Raw genomic sequence first — 23384 nt, forward strand, 5'->3', positions numbered from 1 at the left:
AGAACGGACCTCCGGAACGAATTAAGTACTTAACCCGAGGTACCACTGTAAATGTTTATTCTGAAAGTGTGGCCCAGATAAAAAAGTTTGTGAGCAGCTGCATTGCATCATATACAAAGTCAGAACAGCCATTAACTCATTTGTCACGTGTTTAATGTTACTAAGCAACTGGACCTATATAGTAAAATCAGCCTGTTTCTAATATCTATCTATCTATCTATCTATCTATCTATCTATCTACCGCAAAATGCCTAGGTCCCGCTAGATTACGAGGCCCTGGGCTGCAGCCCGTATGTAAACCCGGCACTAGATGACCCTCGACGTGATCCCTTCCAACTCTACAATTTTGTCAAGTCCCGCGGAACTAAACGGGGGTGGGGAGCAGCAGCGGCACCAAGCACGCCTGGAAACGCGTTCCTGCGGTGGTTAGAGACCCGAGCCGAGCTTCTCCTTCGAGCCCAGCTCTCCCAGCCCTCCTCCGCGGTCCTGCTTAGGATGGCAGTCCTTTCCCCATGCCGACGCCCACCTCCCGCTGGGGAGAGAGGGAGCTGCAGAACTGCCTCCCGTGGCGTGGCCGCCTCCCCACCCAGCCTCGGGCGGCTGCTTCTTTCCCCTCCTAGTATGCGTGGCAGCCTCCACGCCTCCCCCCCTCTCGGGCGCCTTAGGGAATTCGGGGCGGCGCTGGGAGAGGGGCGGGCAGGAGGAAGAAGCGCGCTCGAAGCCCCTGCCTCCTTCCTTCCTTCCCTCCCTCCTTCCTTCGTGCCTCGGACTGAATGGGGGAGGCAGCGTCGAGGCCGGCTGCAGTGCGCTCGCTCCTGCTATTCTCGCCCGCGCCGTCGACGTTCCGCCTCCATCATCATCGGCGAAGCCCGGCGGCTCGCGGCGCCCAGCAGCATCGAGCGCAGCATGTCTTCGGCCAAACAAAGGAGCGGCAAGGGCGGCAGCTCCGCGCCGTCCGACAAGGGAGCCCATTCAAACCTCCCCGATGACGTGGCAAAGAAGCAGCAGCAGCAGCAGCAGCAGCAAAACCAGCCTCACGCCAAGGGGAGCAAAGGAGGCGCCTCGGCTGCTGGAGGGGGCAAAGCCTCCTCGTCGTCGCCGTCCTTCTGCAGCCTGGCCAAAGCCTTCAACTTCCTCTTGTCCCTCGCTCTCATAGCCGCGGCTGCTTTCTCGGGCTATTTCGTCCATCACCTCTCCGAAGAAGTGAACCGGATCAGCGTCCGGCAAGAAGGCTTCGGGAGCCAGCGGGAGGAGTTGGCCCGCGCCTTGGAAGGGGCTGTGCAAAAGGTATTGGGGGAGGAGGCTCACTGGCTCTGCATTTTCTTAAAACTTTTTGCCAAGTTGCAGGGGGGTGAGGGGTGCCGTCGGGGTGGGACTTTGGCTCCGAAGTCCAGGGCCTTGCTCTGTATTTTGGAATAAGTGGAGTGATCGACGTCGTCTCCTGGAGTTCTCTTCCTTCTCCCCCAAAGGATCATTAAAGCCAAAGTCTTACAAATTATGTGTCTCTGCACCCCTAGGCTGAGTGCAGGCCTTGCAATGGTCTCCCCGCCCCCTCTGAGGCCTCTGGTGAATGCGATGGGGTGGGGATGTAAGCCAGGAGGAGAAAGTTGGCGAGGACCTCCAAACTTTGCAAGGGCGACTTGGTTCAGGAGAATGCCTGGCACTTGTGGCGCCCCAGTTGGATGTGCCAAACGTTCATTTGAATGGAATCATGGGAATAGCTTGGATTGTGAACAGCTTTTGCCTGGGAGTGTTTTTATTCCTTGTGAGGAAAATTCTGGGAGGGAAAGCACTCAGGCCTCAGCAGCCAGTTCCCATCTTCCTGTGGATTCTGTTTGCACCATGTTTTGTGTTTCCTTTCGGGCCTGGGAAATCCCCATCCTAAATCAGTCATCCAGTTTAGCATCTTCCAAAACTTGTCCTCATGCACGGAGTATCAAGCCAGTGCAGTCTCACCTTTCCACCGTGTTGCATAACTTGCAGTTATGGCCGCTCGTGCAAGATCCTTGGCATGACTCTTAGAACACGTCTAGGCCCCGCCTTCAGTTTTGCCTTGCACCCCTTTTAATTTTTTTTCTTTAATTTTCTTTAATTTATTTAATTTTAATTTCATTAACTTATGAATTGTTTTCCATGAACCATCCGTAAGCCCTTAACAATAAAACATCAATAATAAAAACAATTAAAATCCTTATAGATGCAGACCAGGATAAGAATCAGGGTGTGGGGAACATTTGGACCTCCAGAGGTTGCTGAACTACAACTCCCATCATCTTTGTCCATGGGCCAAGCTTGCTGGGACTGATGGCAATTGTAGTTTGGTAACCTCTGGATGGCTAATGGTTCCCCACTCCTGACTTAAAAGGAAAGGTATTTTGTAAGTGCTGATCATGTACATGACAGGGGCAGCACTTGTCTGAGACGTCACGGGAGGGAATTCCAAAGGGTCGGCCCGTTAAACGGTTGAGTCATACATTGTACAGACTGCACCTTCTGATGAGAAGGCATCTGCAATGGGTGAGATGATATTTTAGGTAAAGGAAGCCTTTGCCAATCAGGTGTCCACCAGATGTTTTAGGCTATGGCTGCACTGGCTGTTGGGAATTGTAGTCCAAGCATCTGGAAGGCACTAAGTGGGCAAAGGCTGGTTAAAAGAAACCTAAGGGGTGGTATCCAACAGAGGAGATCCACTAGGGCAAGGATTTCTGATGGTGCAGTGGAGCTTCCCTTGCCACTCCCTGGTGCCCCTGAATTGAGCACCCTTGCAGGGCGAAATTACATTGCATAAGCAGACATTCTTGCACTAGAGAATCTACATGGTTGGATACTACACAAGGTTCTTCATATGTTATATAGAGATTTAACCATGTAGGTCACATTTGCGCCATACATAAAGCGGCGTTTCTGAAATAATTCCGGGAACTGTAGTTCGTTAAGGGAGCTGAGAGGTCCCCCCCCCCAATTTTTTTTATTGATTTTCACATTTATCACAAAGAAAAAAGAAAAACATTACAAAACACAGAACAGAGAAAATACACACACAAAAACCACAAAAAAGAATTATTACTTCAAATCCCTAATTTCATTACATTGATAACTGACTTCCTCAAGTCCCCTCTAACTGAATTTCATTATATCACCTGTTTAACAGTTCTCCAAATTCATATTTCTAATAATATTAACTCCTTTCAGGAGCTGAGAGTTTTTAGGATACTGGTGTTCCCTTCACTGAATTATAGTTAAACAAAGAAACAATCCCTCTTCGTAGGATATACTGGGAATTGTAGCTCTTTGAGAGGAGTGGGGTCTCTTAACAGCTGTCTTAACAGTGCTGTTTTTCTAGAAAAAGAGGTTCCAGATCTCACCATGAGCACCTCCCCTATTCTCGTAAAATAGCAAGGGTGCCCACCTAAGAGGCGCTGGAACAGTTCTGGCAAGTTCCAGCTGGAAAAAGTGGCATCACGTTGCTTTAAATTTATGGTGTGAATACCTATGTTGGTGTAGCTCCAGTTGTCCTTGGGGTCAGGCTCCTAAGAGTGTTTAGCTGCAAAGTTAAAAGCATTCAATAGAAACCATTTAACTCTACATTATAGTTAACTATTACCAAGAACGAATTTAGACATGCCCTTGGCAGAGAGTTTACTCTGCCAACTCATGGAGTAAATGCTGGCTGTGAAAGTGAATAGTTTAGTTTTTGGTTTTTTAAAAAAATGTCCTCCACATCTACTTCCTACAAAGTAAGGGTGGCTGAAGAAATTTGCATTTCTAAGGCTGATAACATCCATAATGCTCCTAAATTAATGCCTTGTTTTGTGCCAGCATGGCATTCTAAATATTATGATAGGGAAGTCTGCATTCTGCTGGAGTGACACCCAGTGGGGCCATTATTTTGTTGTATTGCTGCTTATTAAGGGAAGGACCATGATCCCTTGCTGCGCACACAGATTCTTGTGAGTAGTGTGCGTAATTGCAGAGAAAATATGAAACCCAGCAGATTTTAATCCAACATTGATTTTGGGATTGTTTGGAACGCAACTTTTTATTTTTTTATTTTTTACTACTCACATTTTTACTGGTGGTAAATGGGCAGCTGGTAGAGATGTTTTAACAATGGTGTCACATGTCGTTGGCCGTCTGGCTGCTGCATTCTGCACTAGTTGGAACCCAGCCCAAGGGCAGCTCCATACAGAGCTCATTGCAGTAATCCAGACTTGAGGGTACCAATGCATGGACTACAGTAGTCAGGCTGTTCCTGTCAAGGAACAGCTATGGCTGGCGAACCAGACAGATCTGATGAAAGGCACTTCTAGCCACATAGGCCACTTGGGCCTCTAGTACATGGGTCGGCAAACTAAGGTCCGTGGGCTGGATCAGGCCCAATTGCCCTCTGTATCCAGCCCATGGGCGGTTGTGAAATCGCCACTTGGCTCGGTCTGATCGTTCGAGCTGCGCCATTTTTTTGAAATTTTTTTCCTCGGCTGCCCTCCCCCCCCCCATGGCGGCAGCTCCTCTCTTCCGCCTCCTGGCTTCTCCCTTCCCTGCAGAGGAAGGGAGCTGGGCTTTGATTGGTCCCAGCCAATCTGAAGCCTCGTCGCCTGCGTGCTGAAGCCCGGCCCAAACTCGCCACCCGCCTATCGGCCTCTCCGTCCATGGCCATGCTGTGGGCATCATGACGAGGCTTCGGCTGGAGCTTGGCATGCCTGCTGGCCCTGTGCCTGATGCCCGGGAAAGCTGGCTCGGAAATGAGAGGAGGCGGCGCCGCCGCTGGCGGCTCCCAACCACAGGCAGAGCAGTGGAGGAGGTAGGAAAGCAAGGGGAGGGGCTGGGGGAGAGAGAGAGAAAAGCCCCCCTCCATCGTGTGCGCATGCGCTCGCAGTCTGGCCCGCCACAAGGTCTGAAGGGCGGTAACCGGCCCCCTCCTAAAAAAGTTTGCTGACCTTCTCTAGTGCTGAGGAGTACAGTGGTACCTCTGGTTAAGAACTTAATTCGTTCCAGAGGTCCATTCTTAACCTGAAACGATTCTTAACCTGAAGCGTTCTTTCACTAATGGGGCCTCCTGCTGCTGCTGGTGCGCGATTTCCGTTCTTATCCTGGGGCAAAGTTCTTAACCTGGAGCAATCACTTCCTGGTTAGTGGAGTTTGTAACCCGAAGCGTCCCTAACCCGAAGCGTCTGTAACCTGAGGTACCACTGTATTCCTGACTGTCGTTGGTGCATCAATATTATTTTAGAAGCATTGTGACCAGTTGCTGTGCGTATTTCATGTGCTTTCCAGCATAGAATCTAGACCAGCAGTTCTCAAACTTTTTTCTCTGGGCCACACTTTCAGAATAAAAACTTGCTCGTGCCACACCAATTTTTTTATCGATAAGAAGTACATTGGAAAACAAAAAGAAATAGCTCCCAGAAGTGCTTGATTTATAACAGAACGCTTCCTTTCTTGCCACATGCGCTAAATCCTTTGAGAACCGCAGATCGATACATTAGCACCTAATTTATGTGCGGAGACAGATGCATGGGGAGAGTCATCCCCATAGATCTGATCTGCCATTAAGTGCAGAAGATTCCTGTCCCTGTTCTGCTATTATTCAGAATTGCTGAATGGAGGAAGTTAAAGCCTTTTATGCACTTAAATCATGTGCTCTAACATGGACGTATGGCTCTACATCCGATTTCTGAGGCTAGATTCTGGTTCCGCAACTAAGCACTGCAGAGTATAAGATTAGAAAGGATAAGCACCCCAGACAAAACACGTTTGGATAGCTCAGTTGGTTGGAGCATGGTGTTGATAATGCCAAGGTCGCAGGCTCGATTCCTGTATTTGAGCTAGATGGTCCTCAGGGCTCTTCCAACACTACAATTCTATGATTATTTGAATTGGAAACTTACTCAGTCTAAATGATTGAATCATGGGTGCATCAACATAGCTTTGTGCAGATAAGTGCACTTGAACTCTCATTAATTTTCGTCCACTAACGCTGCTCACTTAGTTCCATTCCACTGCTCATTTCCCCCTATCTGGCTTCCTGTGAGCCTTGTAGAACTTCCTGCGATGCGTGCTCCATGTCTAGATTTACCTATATGTGCTTTTCTCTTTTAGGTGCAGTCTCTTCAGTCTGCGTTTGGAGGTTTTGAATTGACGCTGAAAAATGCTCAGCAGAAACAAGAAGTCACAGAGAAGGCTGTTAGGCAAGGGGAGGGAGAGATCGCACGCATTGGTGAGGTTCTTCAGAAACTGCAAAATGAAATTCTGAAAGACCTGTCTGACGGCATCCACGTTGTAAAAGACGCCAGAGAGCGAGATTTCACGTCGCTGGAGAACACCGTGGAAGACAGGCTAACTGAGTTAACTAGGTCGATAAACGACAATATTGCCGAATTCACAGATGTTCAGAAACGGAGCCAGGAGGAAATCAATGAAGTGAAAATGAAGGTGGCTTCCCTAGGGGAAGCAGAGGTGTACAAACATGAACTTCATGCTTTGAAAGGCGTTGTTGACGAGATGCAGACATCCATGAAAGCAAAAGAGAAGACTATAGAGTCCTTGAAAAGTATGATAGATTTGATGGAATCAGATGTGTTGTCCGAAGTCAAAGAACTGGTCAATCTCAAGCAGGAGCACGAAAAGTTCAAAGAGGTGGCCGACGCAGAGCACATTTCATTGCAAACTCTACAAGATAAAGTTCTTAAAGCAGAAGAGGCTATTGGACATCTCCCTGGTGAGCTTGAGAGACTCCGGGAAGATCTTGTGCACATCAAGACTTCTGCCAATGCGCAAGAAGGTGATGCTCTTTCCAGAGACATCGTAGCGACTCTGCAAATGAACAGTGAAGGGTTTGAATCCAGGTTCAGGTCCATAGAAGAGAGCCTTGAGGCTTTGAGGTCACCATCTGCACAAGACACTGAAGAAATGGAATCTCTTCTCTCCAAGTATGACAGCAAGCTAGCTGCTTTAGAGGAAGAGCTAGGCTCCATCCGGGGTAATTTAGAGAAAGAGGTGCGTTCCGTGACAGATACCGTAAGGAGCCTGAGTGAATCTCAGCTCTCCATGTACAGTGATGTTGAGGAGCTAAGGAGGAGCGTGAGCGACTTCCCAAACAATGCCGATGCACTTGATAACATCCAGAAACAAGTCCGTGCTCTGCTGGATAAAGAAAAGCCTCAGATGGATGCAGGGCAGTCCAGAGATAATGTAGGAGAACTCTCTTCTGTGATAGGCTATGTTGATGAGCTGCGATCTTCTCTCGGCCAGGCTGAATCGGACTTAAAAATGCTCAGGACTGCAGTTGACAGTCTGGTTGCTTACTCTGTGAAAATAGAAACCAACGAGAATGACGTTCAGTCGCTGAAGAGCTCCTTTGAGGATGTAAAGAAGGACCTGGACAGGTTGTTTGTGAAAGTAGAAAAGATACATGAAAAGGTTTAGCTACCTAGTGTAGAGCATGTGTAAGTATTGAACTGCAAAACCAAAAATAGTTTTCATAGGCCAAAGAGTTTTGTTGCTGTTGTTGGGGGAAGTGGAATATTGGTGGGTTTGAAACTAAAATCTATTGGTGCCGTTTTAAGAATCGTAACACGTTCTAGTTAGGCCCTCATAATTTTTTTTGTTTCCTTCAGTTGCTAGGACAAATCGTTTTGCTTCTGCTGTTTAATCCACAGTACAAGAGGAGGAAGCCAAATTATGACAACTGTTGCCTTGATCCATTGGCAAACATGGGGGCTCTGTTATTTGAATGAAGGAAGTAGACTTGAGTGTGCTTGGCGTTGCACATTCAGATCTGCTTCATCCAATCAAATAAAGCAGCTGGTGCGTGCAGGAGCCTTGTGCGTACAGCTGAGTGTGTGCAGGGCTCTGCTCACGGCTAAGAAGAAAAATGTTATTGTGTAATCCAATTCAGGATGTGGACTCCCCGAAATTGGGTTGAGGCAACTTTGCAGCTCTTAGAATCAGTATTGCTATTCCAAAGAGCACACATCTTCTGGTGCTTTGGAATTGTCCAAGGTGGATAAAAAATGGCAATAATGGATAGAACTTAGCCATCAACCAGTCTTGTTGGGACCATTTATGGATTGAAGGCTGGATTTTCAGTTGTGATGCCCTAATTCGTTCTGCAGGGAGCTATAGGAACCAAGTCAGGGAGATGAAACAAACCAGCTAAATAAAAATGTGCCATTTTGATTGTCATGCCAGAAAGAGTGGGTAGCGAACACAGAATTGTTTCCACACACACGCACACTCCAGTTCGTTTTTAACATGTCCTCTGTGCTGCAGCAAAGTATAATATGTATTACTAAGATCCACACGAAGTGCCTGATCTTATTGTTGACTTTGATGAAATAGAATTGGACCTCAGCCTGATTTTTTATATATAAAAAATAACTTGGGTCGTGGGCAAATGTTGAAAGAATGAGAAGTATTAAAAACTGTTGTTCATTTTTAAGAACCACTGAACATGGACTGGATCCTTGTTTTACTTCCGTTAAGAAAAAGTTTGCATTTTTGTTTTTCACTTTTTAAAAAATTTGTATGTTTAGAAAGGTACCTAATTTTAGGAACAGGCTTTTTTGGTTTTTTGGAAGCGTTCTGCACATAAAGACCTCTTCACGTACAAAGAGGTTAGCACTTACTTTTGGAAACAGTACAGCATCAGGGGTGATGGAGACAGAGAAGATGTCTGGCCATATCCGGGTGTTGTCAGCAATGTGTGTATTCAGAAACTGCCTCCAAGGGACCCTAAGCCTTAAAAGCCAAGGAAGATCCACGGTATTGAGATCAGCTGTTACTTTCCTAAGCTGCTCTTCACCGATTTTTCCTTTTGTGAGTCTTGAACAATGGTATAGTTGACTGTGAAATTAACTTTTCCCAGTATCTGTAATGCCTAATAAACAGTTGGAATTTCTGTTAATGTATATCGTGAACATTTTTTGGGATGCAATATGAAAGTGCTTCTGCACATTTGTGGAAGGTGGGCATAGCAATTGGTCAGGGACTGGCAGGACACTGATGAGTATGCACTGGGAGAAGGGGGGCTGGATGAACACCCAAAACAAGCAATAAATCATATCCCTTGTATGACCTAAGTATTTTTGCTAACTTCTCAAAGCTGCATGAAAATTCACATTTAAATACACATTCCTAAATGCATTTTCCTCTCCAAATGCACCATTCCAAATGTATTTTGATAATGCTTTCTTTGGACTGCGAACTGCAGTTCACTGGTTTTTGTGTTTTCTGAACATTGTACGTTCCAATCTGTTCCATTAGTCCAGAACTGTGGATCAGGCCAGTTCCATCTGAATCGGCACAGCTCAGATTCTTCCAGCCTAGCTTTTGCTTACCAGTGTTTCCAGTCATCAACAGAAATAGCTAAGTGGTTTATATAACCACAATAGAAAATGTTTCTGTTTTGCCTGTGCTTTGTTTTTCAGTTCCCTCCCCCAGCCCATCTTGCTCCTCATCACATCAGTTCATCTCTTTCCTGTCATTATTTAGCCCTGAAGGGGAAGATGGGATGTTCAATGCCCTCCATGTCCCTCATGAAAGAATTCCAGAGCTGAAATGGAATTTTCAAAACATTTTTTGGGCTGCTGCTCAAGGCTTTTCATCAAATTTGTGCACACATCTGAAAAGGGAAAGTGGATTCCGAATTGGAAGCTCAACCTATGAGACTGCACAGTTTCAGGGTCCAGATCTTTATAACTTTGCTGGTTCCCCTCTCCCAGCAAGTGTGCAAACAAATGAATCACAGTTGTGTTTAACGTTTTTCTTCTTTTAGATGCTTGTCTTGGTAAGCTCAAAAGCGAAACTTCTTGATTGAGGATGCAATCTAATGCACATACTTTCTGGAGTAAGCTCCATTGAAGAAGCCAGATTTCTGGAAAAAATCATCCTTTACATCTTTGCCCTGCTTCATGTTATACAAACCTTGGTTCTAGTCTGTGCTGTGACGACTATTTACAGTGGTACCTCAGGTTAAGAACTTAATTTGTTCTGGAGGTCCGTTCTTAACCTGAAACTGTTCTTAACCTGAGGTACAACTTTAGCTAATGGGGCCTCCAACTGCCACCGTGTCGCCGTCATGTGATTTCTGTTCTCATTCTGAAGCAAAGTTCTTAACCCGAGGTATTATTTCTGGGTTAGTGGAGTCTGTAATCTGAAGCATCTATAACCTGAAGCGTCTAACCTGAGGTACCACTGTACCTATAACAATTTGTTACTTTCAGGCCAACCTCTGTGCAAAGAGCTGAGTCAGGTGTACATGAACCCACAAATTCTGAGAAGTTGGATAAATTGAAAACGACTTGGTTGGGGGTGGGGTCACCCAGCAAGCTTCCCTGCTATGTGGGAATCTCAGCCTGGGCTGTCAAAGCGCAATACATACGCCGTTGTAAGACTAGACTGATAGCAAGACTTTGATGGAAAGGTTGCTACAGAAGCAATGGGAGAATATATCTTCAGCCTGCAACCTTACCTATCTTAAGCTGTCAAGATCAGGGCCGGCCTGACCATTAGGCAGCTTCCTCAGGAATAAAATGTTAGGGGCTGTGGGTGACAGACCCCTGGCTATTCCTCTCTGTGGAGGACATAGTTCTGTGTGTGCCCCACCACCTGCCCCACACCATCTAAGCTAGTCCGCTGCCCTCTGACACTGGGGAGGACACTGTCCTGTCCCGAGTACTGAAATCTGATTCAGCTGCCATGCTGATCAGCTTCTGCAGATGGAATGCAGGACGGATCATCCTTTGCCTCAGGCAGCAAAATGTCTTGGGCTGGCCTTGGTCAAGATAAACAGCAGGAGTACATTTTAAAAAACAGCCTTGAAGTAATGTAGCCTGTATACACTGTAAACATGAAGCAGCATTGCGTCAGAAAAAGGGAGGGTGCTCTGCAAGTGATGAGGAGGGAAAAGGAAGCTGGACATGGCATTGAAGACCTGCTCCCAGATATCCATTAGTGATAATGAAGTTTTTAAAGGTGGACATTTTTCCACCTTCGCCGCATCAAGCAGTTGGTCCCTTACCTTTCCTGCCCCGACCTGGCCACAGTGATCCATGCGACGGTCATCTCCAGGCTTGACTACTGTAATTCGCTCTACGCGGGGCTGCCCTTGAAGCTGTCCCAGAAACTCCAGCAGGTGCAGAATGCTGCAGCGAGGCTCCTCACGGGGTCTCTGCCATGGGAGCATATTCACCCAGTGCTTTTCAAACTGCACTGGCTCCAGGTAGAGTACAGGGTCAGATTTAAGGTGTTGCTTTTGACCTTTAAAGCCCTTCACGGCCTAGGACCCTTGTACCTACGGGACCGCCTCTCCCGGTATGCCCCATGGAGAGCCTCAAGGTCCATAAATAGCAACACCCTAGTGGTCCCAGGCCCTAAGGAAGTTAGATTGGCTTCAACCAGAGCCAGGGCCTTTTCAACTCTGGCCTGGTGGAACGCTCTGCCTCGTGAGACCAGGGCCCTGCAGGATCTGATTTCTTTCCGCAGGGCCTGTAAGACAGAGTTGTTCCGCCTGGCCTTTGGCTTGGAGCCAATTTGATTCCCTCCCTCTCTTTTTTCCTTTCCTTCTCCTCCTGCGATGAGGCTACATTTTAATATTTTAATGTTTCAATATTTTAATGTTGTATTTTAATTTTGTTTTTAAGTTGTAATCATTCAACTTGTTTTTATTATTGCTTGTAAGCCGCTCTGAGCCCGGCCTTGGCTGCGGAGGGCGGGGTATAAATAAAAATTATTATTATTATTATTATTAAAGTTTAAAAGGAATGTTGGGAATCTGAGAGAAGACACGCATGCAGAGGAAGTGTGGATCTAGGTTGCGCTTGAAATAAAAGTCGCCACACAGGAGTAAAGTCAGCAGGGTCCAAATTTTAATGACAAGGAATAGACACACAGCAAACAGCTCTGGATGAAATCATATGAGGAAAAACAAGTCCCAGCTTGCAGGCTTTTTAGATACAGATGCAGATACAATCTCTTCCAAGGCTTCAACCGCAACGCTAATACCTACACTAGCTGATTAATTACACAGATCTAGCAAGAGCTACTAGCCATTACCACAGCAACTGGCTCATTTGACCTTGCATTTGTGATTACCTCTCCTGTTAGGTGATTTATGCTCATGAAGGAAATTCATCCCTTCCGACATATGCCCAGCTATTTCTACAAGGAAGTCGCAAGGAAAAAAATTAAGCAAGTAAAGAGTCTGGGTGCTTTTTTTCTTCGATGGGGTGCCTTCTCAGTGCTAGCAGTTTAAATGACAAGTTTAAATGAAAAGGTTTGCATTTCTAATCTGGACCTGGCAAGACTGCACAGGATTTCTCTTCTTCTGTTACTGCAGTTAATTCAATCTGTTGGGCTAGGGATGAAGAGAAGTCAGATCTCTGGGTGATGTGCAGTCAAGTGGGGGTGGGAAATTAATGGCCATGTTCCTTTAAGTGGGCCTCATGTCAGTGGTGGGGGGAGAACTAGATGTGAATTTTACCTTTGTACAATAGGCTTGTTTCTTCACATTCACACACGTCAGTTCTTCATTGAGGCAGCCAAGAGTTTAATATGTGCAGCCCCTCCCCGCGCCCAGCAAAAGTACTCAAGGACGGTGCAAAGCATAACTGGTGAGGGGTGTGGCTCAGGAGGGTGTGTGGTCTACAAAGAGTCCTGAGGGCCAGATACAGAGTCCTGGAGGGCCACATCTGCCCTTTCCCCAGGCGTGGCATTTCCTGTCGTGGCAGTAATGGCCAAAGGTTTCCAATTCCCTTTGTTTAACAGCAGCAATAATAAAATATTCTTTCCCCTCCCTCCTTTCCCCACTAAAACAGACTCCTGAAACAAACAATGTCTGGAATAAAACCAGGAGTGGATATTTGTGGAAAAGTACTGTGAGCTCAGTTCTAGTACAATGGTACCTTGGGACGTGGGTGGCGCTGTGGGTTAAACCACAGAGCCTAGGGCCTGCTGATCAGAAGGTCGGCGGTTCGAATCCCCGCGACGGGGTGAGCTCCCGTTGCTCGGTCCCTGCTCCTGCCAACCTAACAGTTCGAAAGCACATCAAAGAGCAAGTAGATAAATAGGTACCGCTCTGGCGGGAAGGTAAACGGCGTTTCCGTGCACTGCTTTGGTTTGCCAGAAGCGGCTTAGTCATGCTGGCCACATGACCCAGAAGCTGTACCGGCCAATAAAGCGAGATGAGTCCTGCAACCCCAGAGTTGGCCATGACTGGACCTAATGGTCAGGGGTCCCTTTACTTTTACTCAGTTCTAGTACAATGGTACCTCGGTTTACAAACGCTTCAGGTTACAGACTCCTCTAACCCAGAAATAGTACCTTGGGTTAAGAACTTTACTTCAGGATGAGAACAGAAATCGTGCGGTGGTGGCATGGTGGCAGCGGGAGGCCCCATTAGCTAAAGTGGTGCTTCCGGTTAAGAACAGTTTCAGGTTAAGAACGGACCTCCAGAATGAATTAAATTCTTAACCCAAGGTACCACTGTACTGAACAGTTCTAGGCCTAAACTTGGGGAAGGGCTGTAGCAAAGTGGTAGAGCATCTGCTTTGCATGCAGACAGTCCCAGGTTTAATTCATGGCATCTCCAGTTAGGGCTGATGGACATCTCTGAAACTCTGAAGAGCTGCTGCCAGTCAGTGTGGGCAATACTGAACTAGATGGACCAATGGCCTATTCTGTAACAAATCCCTGGATGGAGCATGTACTCCCTGCTCCTTAATGCTATGTCTGTTCCTTGAGCTACTGTTTGGCACCAGTTGGTGAGCTTCAAAAGATGAAGACGACAACAACAAGAATCCAGCAAGTCTGAAGTCTGCCAAACTTTGTGCTGGCTGCCCTTAGAAATAATTTGAGAATTGAACAGCTGAAGTCTGCCATCCAGTGGCAATATTTGTAACAGCATTTGAAAATATAATTCTTGGGTTTTGCTAAGCATATTCATTATGTTTCTAAAATACCTTTCATCCAAAGATTGCAGGAAAACATGGAAAATAGAAAACCATATAAAAATATGTGAAAACACATACGGACTTAGAGAATGTAGAGTTCTCCATACACATCCAAATTTTTCATAAGCACTTGTTGACTCTATAGTAAGCTAACTGAAAAACATCATAATTTTCTGAAGGTGACTTCCATTGGGAAGCTGTGCTAGTCTGTTGAAGAAAAGCAAAAGTGTTTTGTGGCACCCTAAAGACTAATAAATTCGCTTACGGCATGCGATTTACTGGTCTGGACTAGAATCCACAAGATAATTCAGAGGTGGGGAATTTGTGGCCCTCCAGATGTTGCTGGACCACAACTCCCATCACTCCTAGCCATTGATCATATTGGCTGTGGCTGGTGGAGGTTTGAGAGCAACAACATCTGGAGGACCACAGCATCTGCATCCCTGAAGAAAAAAATGCATCTGATGACGTGAACTGTATTCCATGAAAGTTTGTGCCGTAAGTCTTTTAAGTGCCACAAGACACTTGCTTTTTCTTCTCCTAATGGTTATATTTTAAAGTTATACTAACTTTATGTGACCCTTTCCATCAATGGCTTCTAGAGTGGCTGAAGCTACCCCTTGCTGAACTCCTGCCTTTTACACAAGATGTAGTGGTGGCCATCAAGTCTGGATGGCTTTAAAAAGAAGAAGGAGAAGGAGAAGAAGAAGGAGAAGAAGAAGAAGAATTATTTATTATTTATACCCTGCCCATCTGGCTGGGTTTCCCCAGCCACTCTGGGCGGCTTCCAACTGAATATTAAAAACAATACAGCATCAGACATTAAAAACTTCCCTAAACAGCCTTCAGTTGTCTTTTAAAAGTAAAATAGTTGTTTATTGCCTTGACATCCGCTGGGAGGGCGTTCCACAGGGCAGGCGCCACTACCGAGAAGGCCCTCTGCCTGGTTCCCTGTAACCTCACTTCTCGCAGCGAGGGAACTGCCAGAAGGCCCTCGGCGCTGGACCTCAAAGTCCGGGCTGGATGATGGGGGTGGAGACGCTCCTTCAGGTATACAGGACTGAGGCCGTTTAGAGCTTCAAAGATACAGTATATTCATAGAGGACGAGGCTATCTGTGGCTACTAGCATATGTTCTACCTGCAGCATCAGAGACAGTATGCCTCTGCGTACCAGTTGTTGGGAACCACAGGTGAGGACTGTGCTATTGCGCTCAGGTCTTTCTTCCTGCATCTGGTTGGCATCTGTTAGAATAAGATGCTGGACTAGATAGGCTTTTGGTCTGGTGAAGCGAGGCTACTCTTACAGCCGTACAACTTCCTGCTTACAGTGCCCTTGTTAAAGGCAAAGAGTAAAGAGGCAGTAACCCAAACAGGAAGTTAGCCTCCTTTCACCACTTTCATCCTCACAGCAGATGTGGTTACATGGTGGTTATAGAGACCTTCAAGTGGTTCACTGGCTTGCTGGAGCCCTGACCCCACTTCCTGCTGATCTACTTGTCCAAGATAATGTATATTTATTTACTGAATTGCATTCATATCCCGCCTTTCTCCCAAAGGGGAGTCCAGGGAGATATTGAAAAGATTTGAAAATGGATCAAAACAATCTGACAACAATTACAACTAAAACATCTAAAAGCAGTTCCAGTTACAAACATTCTAAAAGTGATGGCAATTAAAACCATACTTCCATCCAATGATCTTGAGGTTGGCAGGGACAGTATTCTTTAGGCACTAAATGCCTGGGTAAACAGGAATGTGTTAAAATTCCTCCTAAAAGTTAATAACGATGAAGACAAGCACACCCCACTAGGGAGTGCAATCTGCAACTAGGGAACCATCATTGTAAAGGTCAGCCCCAGGTGGACATCCATAGATTTAGCAATGCTCAGGTTTGATACAAGGGTTTTTTAATGCAAGTAAGTCCTACATGGAAGACACCAACTGAAGTTAATAGGCCAGATTTAGTCATGTGATGTCCAGGATTTCAGTGGGTCTACTCTGAGTATTACTAACATTGAATGCAAGATTTTGTGTCTGGCTTTTCAAATAATAATAATAAATAATAATAATAATAATTTGTACCCCGCCCATCTGGCTGGGTTTCCCCAGCCACTCTGGGCGGCTTCCACAGAGACCAAAAATACACTAAAATGTCACACATTAAAAACTTCCCTGAACAGGGCTGCTTTAAGATGTCTTCTGAATGTCAGGTAGTTGTTTATCGCTTTGACATCTGATGGGAGGGCGTTCCACAGGGCGGGTGCCACTACCGAGAAGGCCCTTTGCCTGGTTCCTTGTAGCTTTGCTTCTCGCAATGAGGGAACCGCCAGAAGGCCCTCGGCGCTGGACCTCAGCATCCAGGCAGAACGATGGGGGTGGAGGCGCTCCTTCAGGTAGCCCAAGTGGGCAAAGTTGAAGGGGAAGATTTGGTTTCAGAAGACGGTTCCTCTGTGACTTTGCTGCGGAGGAGATGAAAGGGAGAGCTTTCAATTTTAGCAGACTGAACTGTAGGGCAGGGGAGGGGAGTCGCCTGGTTGAAGTGTTAGTCATCCCCACCCACTCTTCCATTCCTCCATAATGACAATGGGTGGGTTATTGTAACTAGGTCAACATTAGAAAAAAATTCTCCTGCAAGCTAGACATAAATATACAAAATTCCAGTGGAGAACTCTTTCTTACCCTGGCCATGATGGTCTGTGGTGGAATGAAACCCTAAAAGTTATGAGACAGGGCAGAAAGCATAAGCATGCTGTGATTAACAATTTCCTTGGAATTCGTTTGTGAATTCAAAGTGAACTTTTGATGCCATTTTGCTGTAAACATTCTGTCCCGGCTCTACATCCCTTCATTATTTTTGTTAAAGAATCATGTATACACACTGTGGCTTAAAGAATTTATATATATTATTAGTAAGGTTGACGGGTCTTTTTTTTTTTTTTTTTTTTTTAAACATATTTCCCTGGAAGGAGGCTGTGTACTTTTAACAGTGGTAGGAGCAAGGGAGACATTCAACTGTCATTGTCTTTCTTGAAGTAGTGGCAGGAGAAAGCCGTACCTGTTGAATTTTTCCTTATCACAAACCTGCTAACAGAGCTGCTGAATGGATATTAATAGCTGCATTGACATGGTCATGGCCATAATGTCATAAAAATAATGCCATTTGTGCATTGGTTTACTCCACACAAGGGAGAACATATTCTTTGGGTTTGTTGTGGAGCTACAACGAGCAAATTTTTGTTGACATCTGTCTGCCTTGAGAGACAACGGAGTGTACCTCTGGGAGAGTGTCAAACCACTGCGCTAGCAGCACCAAATGACCTCCCCAGGGCACAAATTTATTTTCCATTTGAGAAAGTTGTTGGCGTCCATCTGTCTCAGGAGATAATGGAGTAGTGCACCTTTAGGGGTAAAGTCTAACCATTGGAGAGTTGCAGCGCCTGCTGTGGCTGTAGAAACTGATTTTGGAGAGGCATGTTTTGTTGCTGCTGGGGCAGATGAAGGCGTCTGGTTGTGCTGCTGCAGATGCACCACGGCATTTATTTTCTCTGTACTCCTCCCAGTGGTCATTCCTTCATGACCTGTCTGTCCTCCAGGCATTGCGGTCGTCTGCAAGGGATTCCCACATAGTGGGGTTGATACCGCCAGCCTTCTTGCAGACATTTTTGTAACGCTGAGATGGTCTGCCAACGGGCCTGGTGTCTGAAGTCACCTCCTCGTACAACGTGTCCTTAGCCTCTACAGACATTTGAAAAAACCTGTGGGCAAAATTACTACTGTGTCTAATTCAAATTTGGCAGGGCTATCCGATTCAAACGCCTCACTGGCCATAGCTATCTTGCCTCTTCCCCAACTTTATACAGCTATCATTCCTTCAAAAAACAAAAGCAGATGGTTGGGTGCTTATCCTTTCTGAAAGGAAAATGGGGCCACCCAAAACGTAAGCTGCTGGGTTTCTACATTCTCATCTTGGAATACAATGAGAAATAGTAACACACCCACCACAATTTTTATTTATTTGTTACCTTTTTATCTGGCCTTTCTTCCTAGCTAAAGGTGGCACACGAACGAGCCCCCCCTCCCAAATTTTATCATCACAACAACCCTGTGAGTTACGATAGGCCAGGAGATTGTGGCTACTCATTCAGTGAGCTTCATGGGGACCTACAGATGGGTCTCAGTAGAATGTGAGAAAGGTTTTCCAGAAGTTCTTGTGGTTCTGAGCTGTAAAAAGCTTTATAGGTCAAAACCCGCACTTTGAATGTGCCATTGAAGGTATTGCCTCTTGCCTGCTGGATGGAGAGATGTGTGTAGAATCTGATTTTTGCATGGCTGCAGTGCAAGTATGTGTTGCTCTCACCTTCCCCACCAGTGGAGATTGTGGCTCCTGAAAGGTACCTGTGAAGCAGTGAGTCCCTCATACTAGAAAAGTTCCCTCATGCCTGCCTTAGGCAGAGTTTCGTAATGCCCACAGGTGAGCAACTGTTCCTCTTCTAGTTAAATATTGCCCCATTTTGAGGCATTACTGAACTTCATTTGTTTTGTTTAACATGACCTAATGGGCCATACTTTTTCTTTACTGAGCACAGATTCCATACATGTGCTAAGAGCTATAATGAGGTCATAGCTGTGTGCGCAAGGGAATTACGTACCTGTTCCTTTAAAAAGTTGAATTTCCCACTTCTGTTATTGCTTGGGGGGGATCAACTATCTTCCAAACACTTTCTCTGTTCCAAGTTTGTATCTCAATCAGGTTTTTTAAAAAATCAGTTTTGGGGGTTTTTAATTACAAGATCTAGCTATGAGAAATGATACAAATACAGTGGTACCTCGGGTTACATACGCTTCAGGTTACATACACTACAGGTTACAGACTCCGCTAACCCAGAAATATTACCTTGGGTTAAGAACTTTGCTTCAGGATGAGAACAGAAATTGTGCTCCGGCGGCGCGGCAACAGCAGGAGGCCCCATTAGCTAAAGTGGTGCTTCAGGTTAAGAACAGTTTCAGGTTAAGAACGGACCTCCGGAACGAATTAAGTACTTAACCCGAGGTACCACTGTATGTAGAGGTTTTTGCTTATTATAATAAATGACAATCCAAAGATGGATCTATGAACTCTTTGTCCATTATCAGCTATACTGTTTTTATACAGCATTTTTTCTTAGTCTGCTGCCCATGTTCTAACCGGGGATGGGCAACTTCAAGGCCCCTGCTGCTCTCCTGTCTTACGATTCTTAAACTGGACTTCAAATCTCTCCTGCAAGGCTATTTATTACAAATTTCCTTTGTTCACTTTTCTTAGCATTGCATCTGGCATTACTTATTCATTCCATGATAATGGACACAAGTCTCCCTTAAAACATTCTAATTTTTCTGAGTTGAATGAAACAATTTCCAGTTTATAAAGAGAAAAGACATGGCCCACAAAAATGTCAGAATATTTGTAATGGTGTGATTTTTGCTTGGCACAAAGTGTTTCCCACCACCTGGTGGAGCTAGAGGAAGAAACATGTTGAGTTCATTTCCTTCCCCACTACGGTTTGATGAGCAACAAATAATTCTTCCTTCACCTGCCTGCCTTTCCATAGCAGCAGGATGCAAAACACTTGCACCTGTACATCTACCTGAGACAATATAAACCATAACAATATGATTTTGCACTAGTGCAACAACAGCCAGTTTCGGGAATTGCTTTCAGAAGTATTCATTGAGCATTCAACCTGATTTGTTTGCACAAAGTTTGCAGGGAGCTGAGAAAACACCAGCTCTTTGCAAAGAATTCATTCCGATTTGTTTACAGGGAGGTTATATGGAATTGCATCTAGCAGTCATTATGCCACACTTCCCACTGCATTTCCCCATTGCCTTCCTTATCGCAGTAAGTTCTGTTTTGGAGTAGGGAAAGCAGATTTGTTGTGCAAGACCACTAATCAACTTTAACTGTGCAGCCTGAATTTCCCCGTATGTGATTGAATCCCACCTCCAAAAAACGAAAGTCTGGAAGCTTTTCTGGGATGCAAACAGCTTGGCCTAAAGTACACGATGCGGCAAGATTTCAGGCTTAAAAAAAAGGAGAGTATATCCCACATGCTGTATCACAAGCTACTTTTAGAAGTCCCTTTTCTCCTCCCCAGTTTGAAGAGCAGTTTTCCATGTGGCAGAAGGTGTCTGCTTGATCACGAAAGTGAAGCTCAAAGCTTCCTTGGGGATACAAAACTAGCCAGCCAGGTTCTTTGGATTCTGGGCAGTATGTTTCCACTTAAGTACTTATTTGCTGGCACAGTGGGGTGGAGGAGGGGTTGAGAAGACAATATTGTTGTCGGAGAGCGGAACTACACATTAGAGTTTCTTTATAAAAGCATGCTTGTGGTTATATCTTGAAACAAGATTTGAAGTAAGCCCATCAGGAGGGGTGGGGGAAAAGGTCTCAGAGAAACATTTGCAGGGCAGAATCAGCAGATATGGTGATGCTAGGCCCTAGCAGCTAGGAGCCAAGCACCCTCACTGTTCCTGTGCACTGATTCTGCTCCATGTATTATTTAGGCAACCAATCTCTTGGGACATTGCAAAAAAGAGAGAGTACAGTATAGTTCTGTTCCGAATCCACTTTGTGCTTTTCTCTGGACCAGCACCAGTGCCAAGAGGTTAGCCATTAGTTAAAATAGTAGATTTGCTACATAAGCAACATGAAAAATGAGTGTTCAGAAAGATTTGAACAAAAGTTTACATCTCAAGTTCTCATGTAAAAATGCACAAGATTAATTTACCACTCAGCTATTTTCAACCTTGTTGCCAGAGTGCCACCACTTCCAAGATTCGTGCGCACGTTAGCTGCTCCTATTTCTGTATCTTATCTGCATGAATCTCCCAGCACAGAATGTTTCCGTTGTTTTTATCATGTTGTATCATTTCTCTGTTTCCAGTGCTCAGTGTGAGTAACATTGCTTATGTAGCCAAAATGGTACCCACACACAAAGTGGGACTCAGCCGCTAGCCGAGGCTTACAGGAGTTGTAGTGATTACACTGGACAAGATTACAAACCCCAATCCTGTGTGCCATTGTGTACTTTACTGGTTAGAACTGGGGGAAAGATACTGTGTCTGCAATCCAAACCCCACTTAAGTTGGGTATAAGCCATTAGGGAATTTGCCATTAGGCTGCAACCACTTCTGGAATTACAGAATTGTAGAGTTGAAAGGAACCCGAAGCATCAACCCTCCAACAATGCAGGAATATGCAACTGGACCATAGACATAGACCATACTTAGGCCGTATCAACCCTGCAGACTTACACTGGCTTAACAAAGCAGGAAATACTTTGGACAGCCACTTGATCCAACTTCCTGTGCTGAGATTGAATTGCCCTTGCCCAGCTCTCCTACAGTTTTAACTCTCATTGATGTTTGCACCAGATGTAGATATCTGGGGCAAACGTAGCCCATCCTGCCTGGCAAAGATGCTTGCAGGCAAGGAATATGTTTAGTGAAATAAAAAGATGGCTCAAGAAGCAAAAGTGTTCTGCTGCATGCCACAGAATGTGTTTGTTCAGGACTTGGGCAGATTTGTTCACTGTTCCAGGAAAGCAATTAAAGCAGGAGAGTGATGAGTAGAGTGCAAATGGGGTGCTGAATGACTGTACTGGATATTTCCACACATTTTAGTTTGTATTAGGAGGACTGGAAGCTCTGTAACTTCAGCTTATAGCTAATGATGTGTTGGTGTGAAAAATATGTAAGATTCAAGGAAACCAGGAAGGATTTTTTTAATTTTTAAAAAATCCAGTCTGCATGAATATGCGTCTGCATGAATGTGTACACATGCACACATACACATACATACGCGTGCGCACACACACACGCATATACACAAACAATTGTAAGCCTTGATTATCCCCATGGACTCTGTTTCTTGTATTCAGTATTTAATATCACGATCATCTATAAATGGAAATAAAAAGAAGTACCAAAGGGAAGGAGGTAAGTGAGCTATTTCATAAGCATACCAATATAGATTTTTTTTTTATTGAAAATGGTCCCAAAAGGCCATTGCTGTCTGACTCATAAGACTCAGGGAGATGGAGCAACTCCCCTGAGAAGGAAGGTTACATTTCAGGCTTTTTAGATAAAATGAACCAACAAGTGGGAACATATGTATAACTGTATAAAATTATTCATGATATAGAGAAAATGGATAGAGATAAGTGTTTATTCCTCTAGAACCTGTGGTCATTCATCGGAGCTGGTTGGTGGGAGATTCGGGGCAGACCCAGAGGGTGACTGCCTGATGCACAGAGGTGAAGCTAGGTCATTTTAGACTCTGGACTTAATGGCGGGAGTTAGATGGCCAGGTGTATTACTTCAGCTGTGAAGCACGTTTTGTTTTTGTGTGTGAGGCGCACAATTAATGCTTCTCTCCTCCTGCCATGCTTGTACATTCCTGATATGCTGAAACAATACATTGCCAACTTTAATTTTTAAAAAATATGCTCTGACCATGTGCAGTTTCACATTTTAAAAACTCACTTTAATCATAGCTTTAAAAGAGGATTAGACAAGTTCATGGTGAATAAGGCTATCAATGACTATTAACTGTGATTCTCAGAGGATGCTGGACTAGATGGGCCTATGGCCTGACTGATCAGGACTCTTTTATATTTTAAAATCATAATACCATCCTGTCTATGGGAATAAAGTGGAGTTTGCTTCTGCTGACCTGATGCTAAGCCCATTTACTGGAAAACAAGCACAATTTTATTGTGGAAAAATTGATATTAAAAACTAAAACTAAACATTTATAACCATGTAAATTCTTGGCTGGTTGCCCTAAACTCTAAAACAGTTTTATTTAAAATAAGGATGCTTCGGTCTGCAAATGTGACATGGAGGCTGGCAACATCAGCCCTGCTGTGCGGGAATCCCTTGCAGACGACTGCAGTGCCTGGAGACAGATGTTGTGTATCCACAGCAGTGACCAGAGGAGGAATGACCGCTGCGAGGAGTGCAGAGAGAAGAAATGCCATTGTGTATCTGCAACAGCAGAACCACTTTCATCTGCCACATCAACACACTACAATAATCAAGTTTTGAGGTAGCCAGTGCATGAATCACCACAGCTAGACTATCTTGTCTAACAGTGGCCATAGCTGGTACTAATTGTAGCTGGTGAAAGACACTCTTACCTACTGAGGCTACCTGCGCCTCCAGAAATAAAGATGGATCCAGGAGCACCCATAGACTATGCACCTATTTTTTCAGAGGCAGTTCCTCATCCAGAACTGGCAACTGGCCAATCTTCTGAACATGGGAACCACAAACCCACAATGCCTGAGTCTTCCAGGGTTCAAGCTCAGCTTACTGGACCTCATCCACTTCACCACCACAGCCAGATAATGGTCCATGCACAATCTCTCTTGACTTATGCTGCCATGGATAAG

General features: G+C 45.1%; 1 protein-coding gene across 1 annotated transcript; it reads left to right on the top strand.

The window, feature by feature from the left end:
- The first annotated feature begins 326 nt into the window (after positions 1 to 326).
- On the top strand, positions 327 to 8905 carry CKAP4 (cytoskeleton associated protein 4). Its single transcript, XM_083574118.1, has 2 exons — positions 327 to 1287; positions 6100 to 8905. The coding sequence occupies exons 1-2, from the start codon at positions 496 to 498 to the stop codon at positions 7423 to 7425; spliced, it is 2118 nt and encodes a 705-aa protein (XP_083430244.1). The 5' UTR covers positions 327 to 495; the 3' UTR covers positions 7426 to 8905.
- Positions 8906 to 23384: the final 14479 nt, after the last annotated feature.

Source organism: Podarcis filfolensis (assembly GCF_964270895.1).
Source record: "Podarcis filfolensis genome assembly, chromosome: 10".
Classification (NCBI taxonomy): Eukaryota; Metazoa; Chordata; class Lepidosauria; order Squamata; family Lacertidae; genus Podarcis; species Podarcis filfolensis.

Coding starts and splice junctions, on each gene's coding strand:
- CKAP4 (XM_083574118.1), top strand. CDS start 496: ATGGCAGTCCTTTCCCCATGCCGACGCCCACCTCCCGCTGGGGAGAGA. Junction 1,288..6,099: donor TGGAAGGGGCTGTGCAAAAG/GTATTGGGGGAG, acceptor TTTCTCTTTTAG/GTGCAGTCTCTTCAGTCTGC.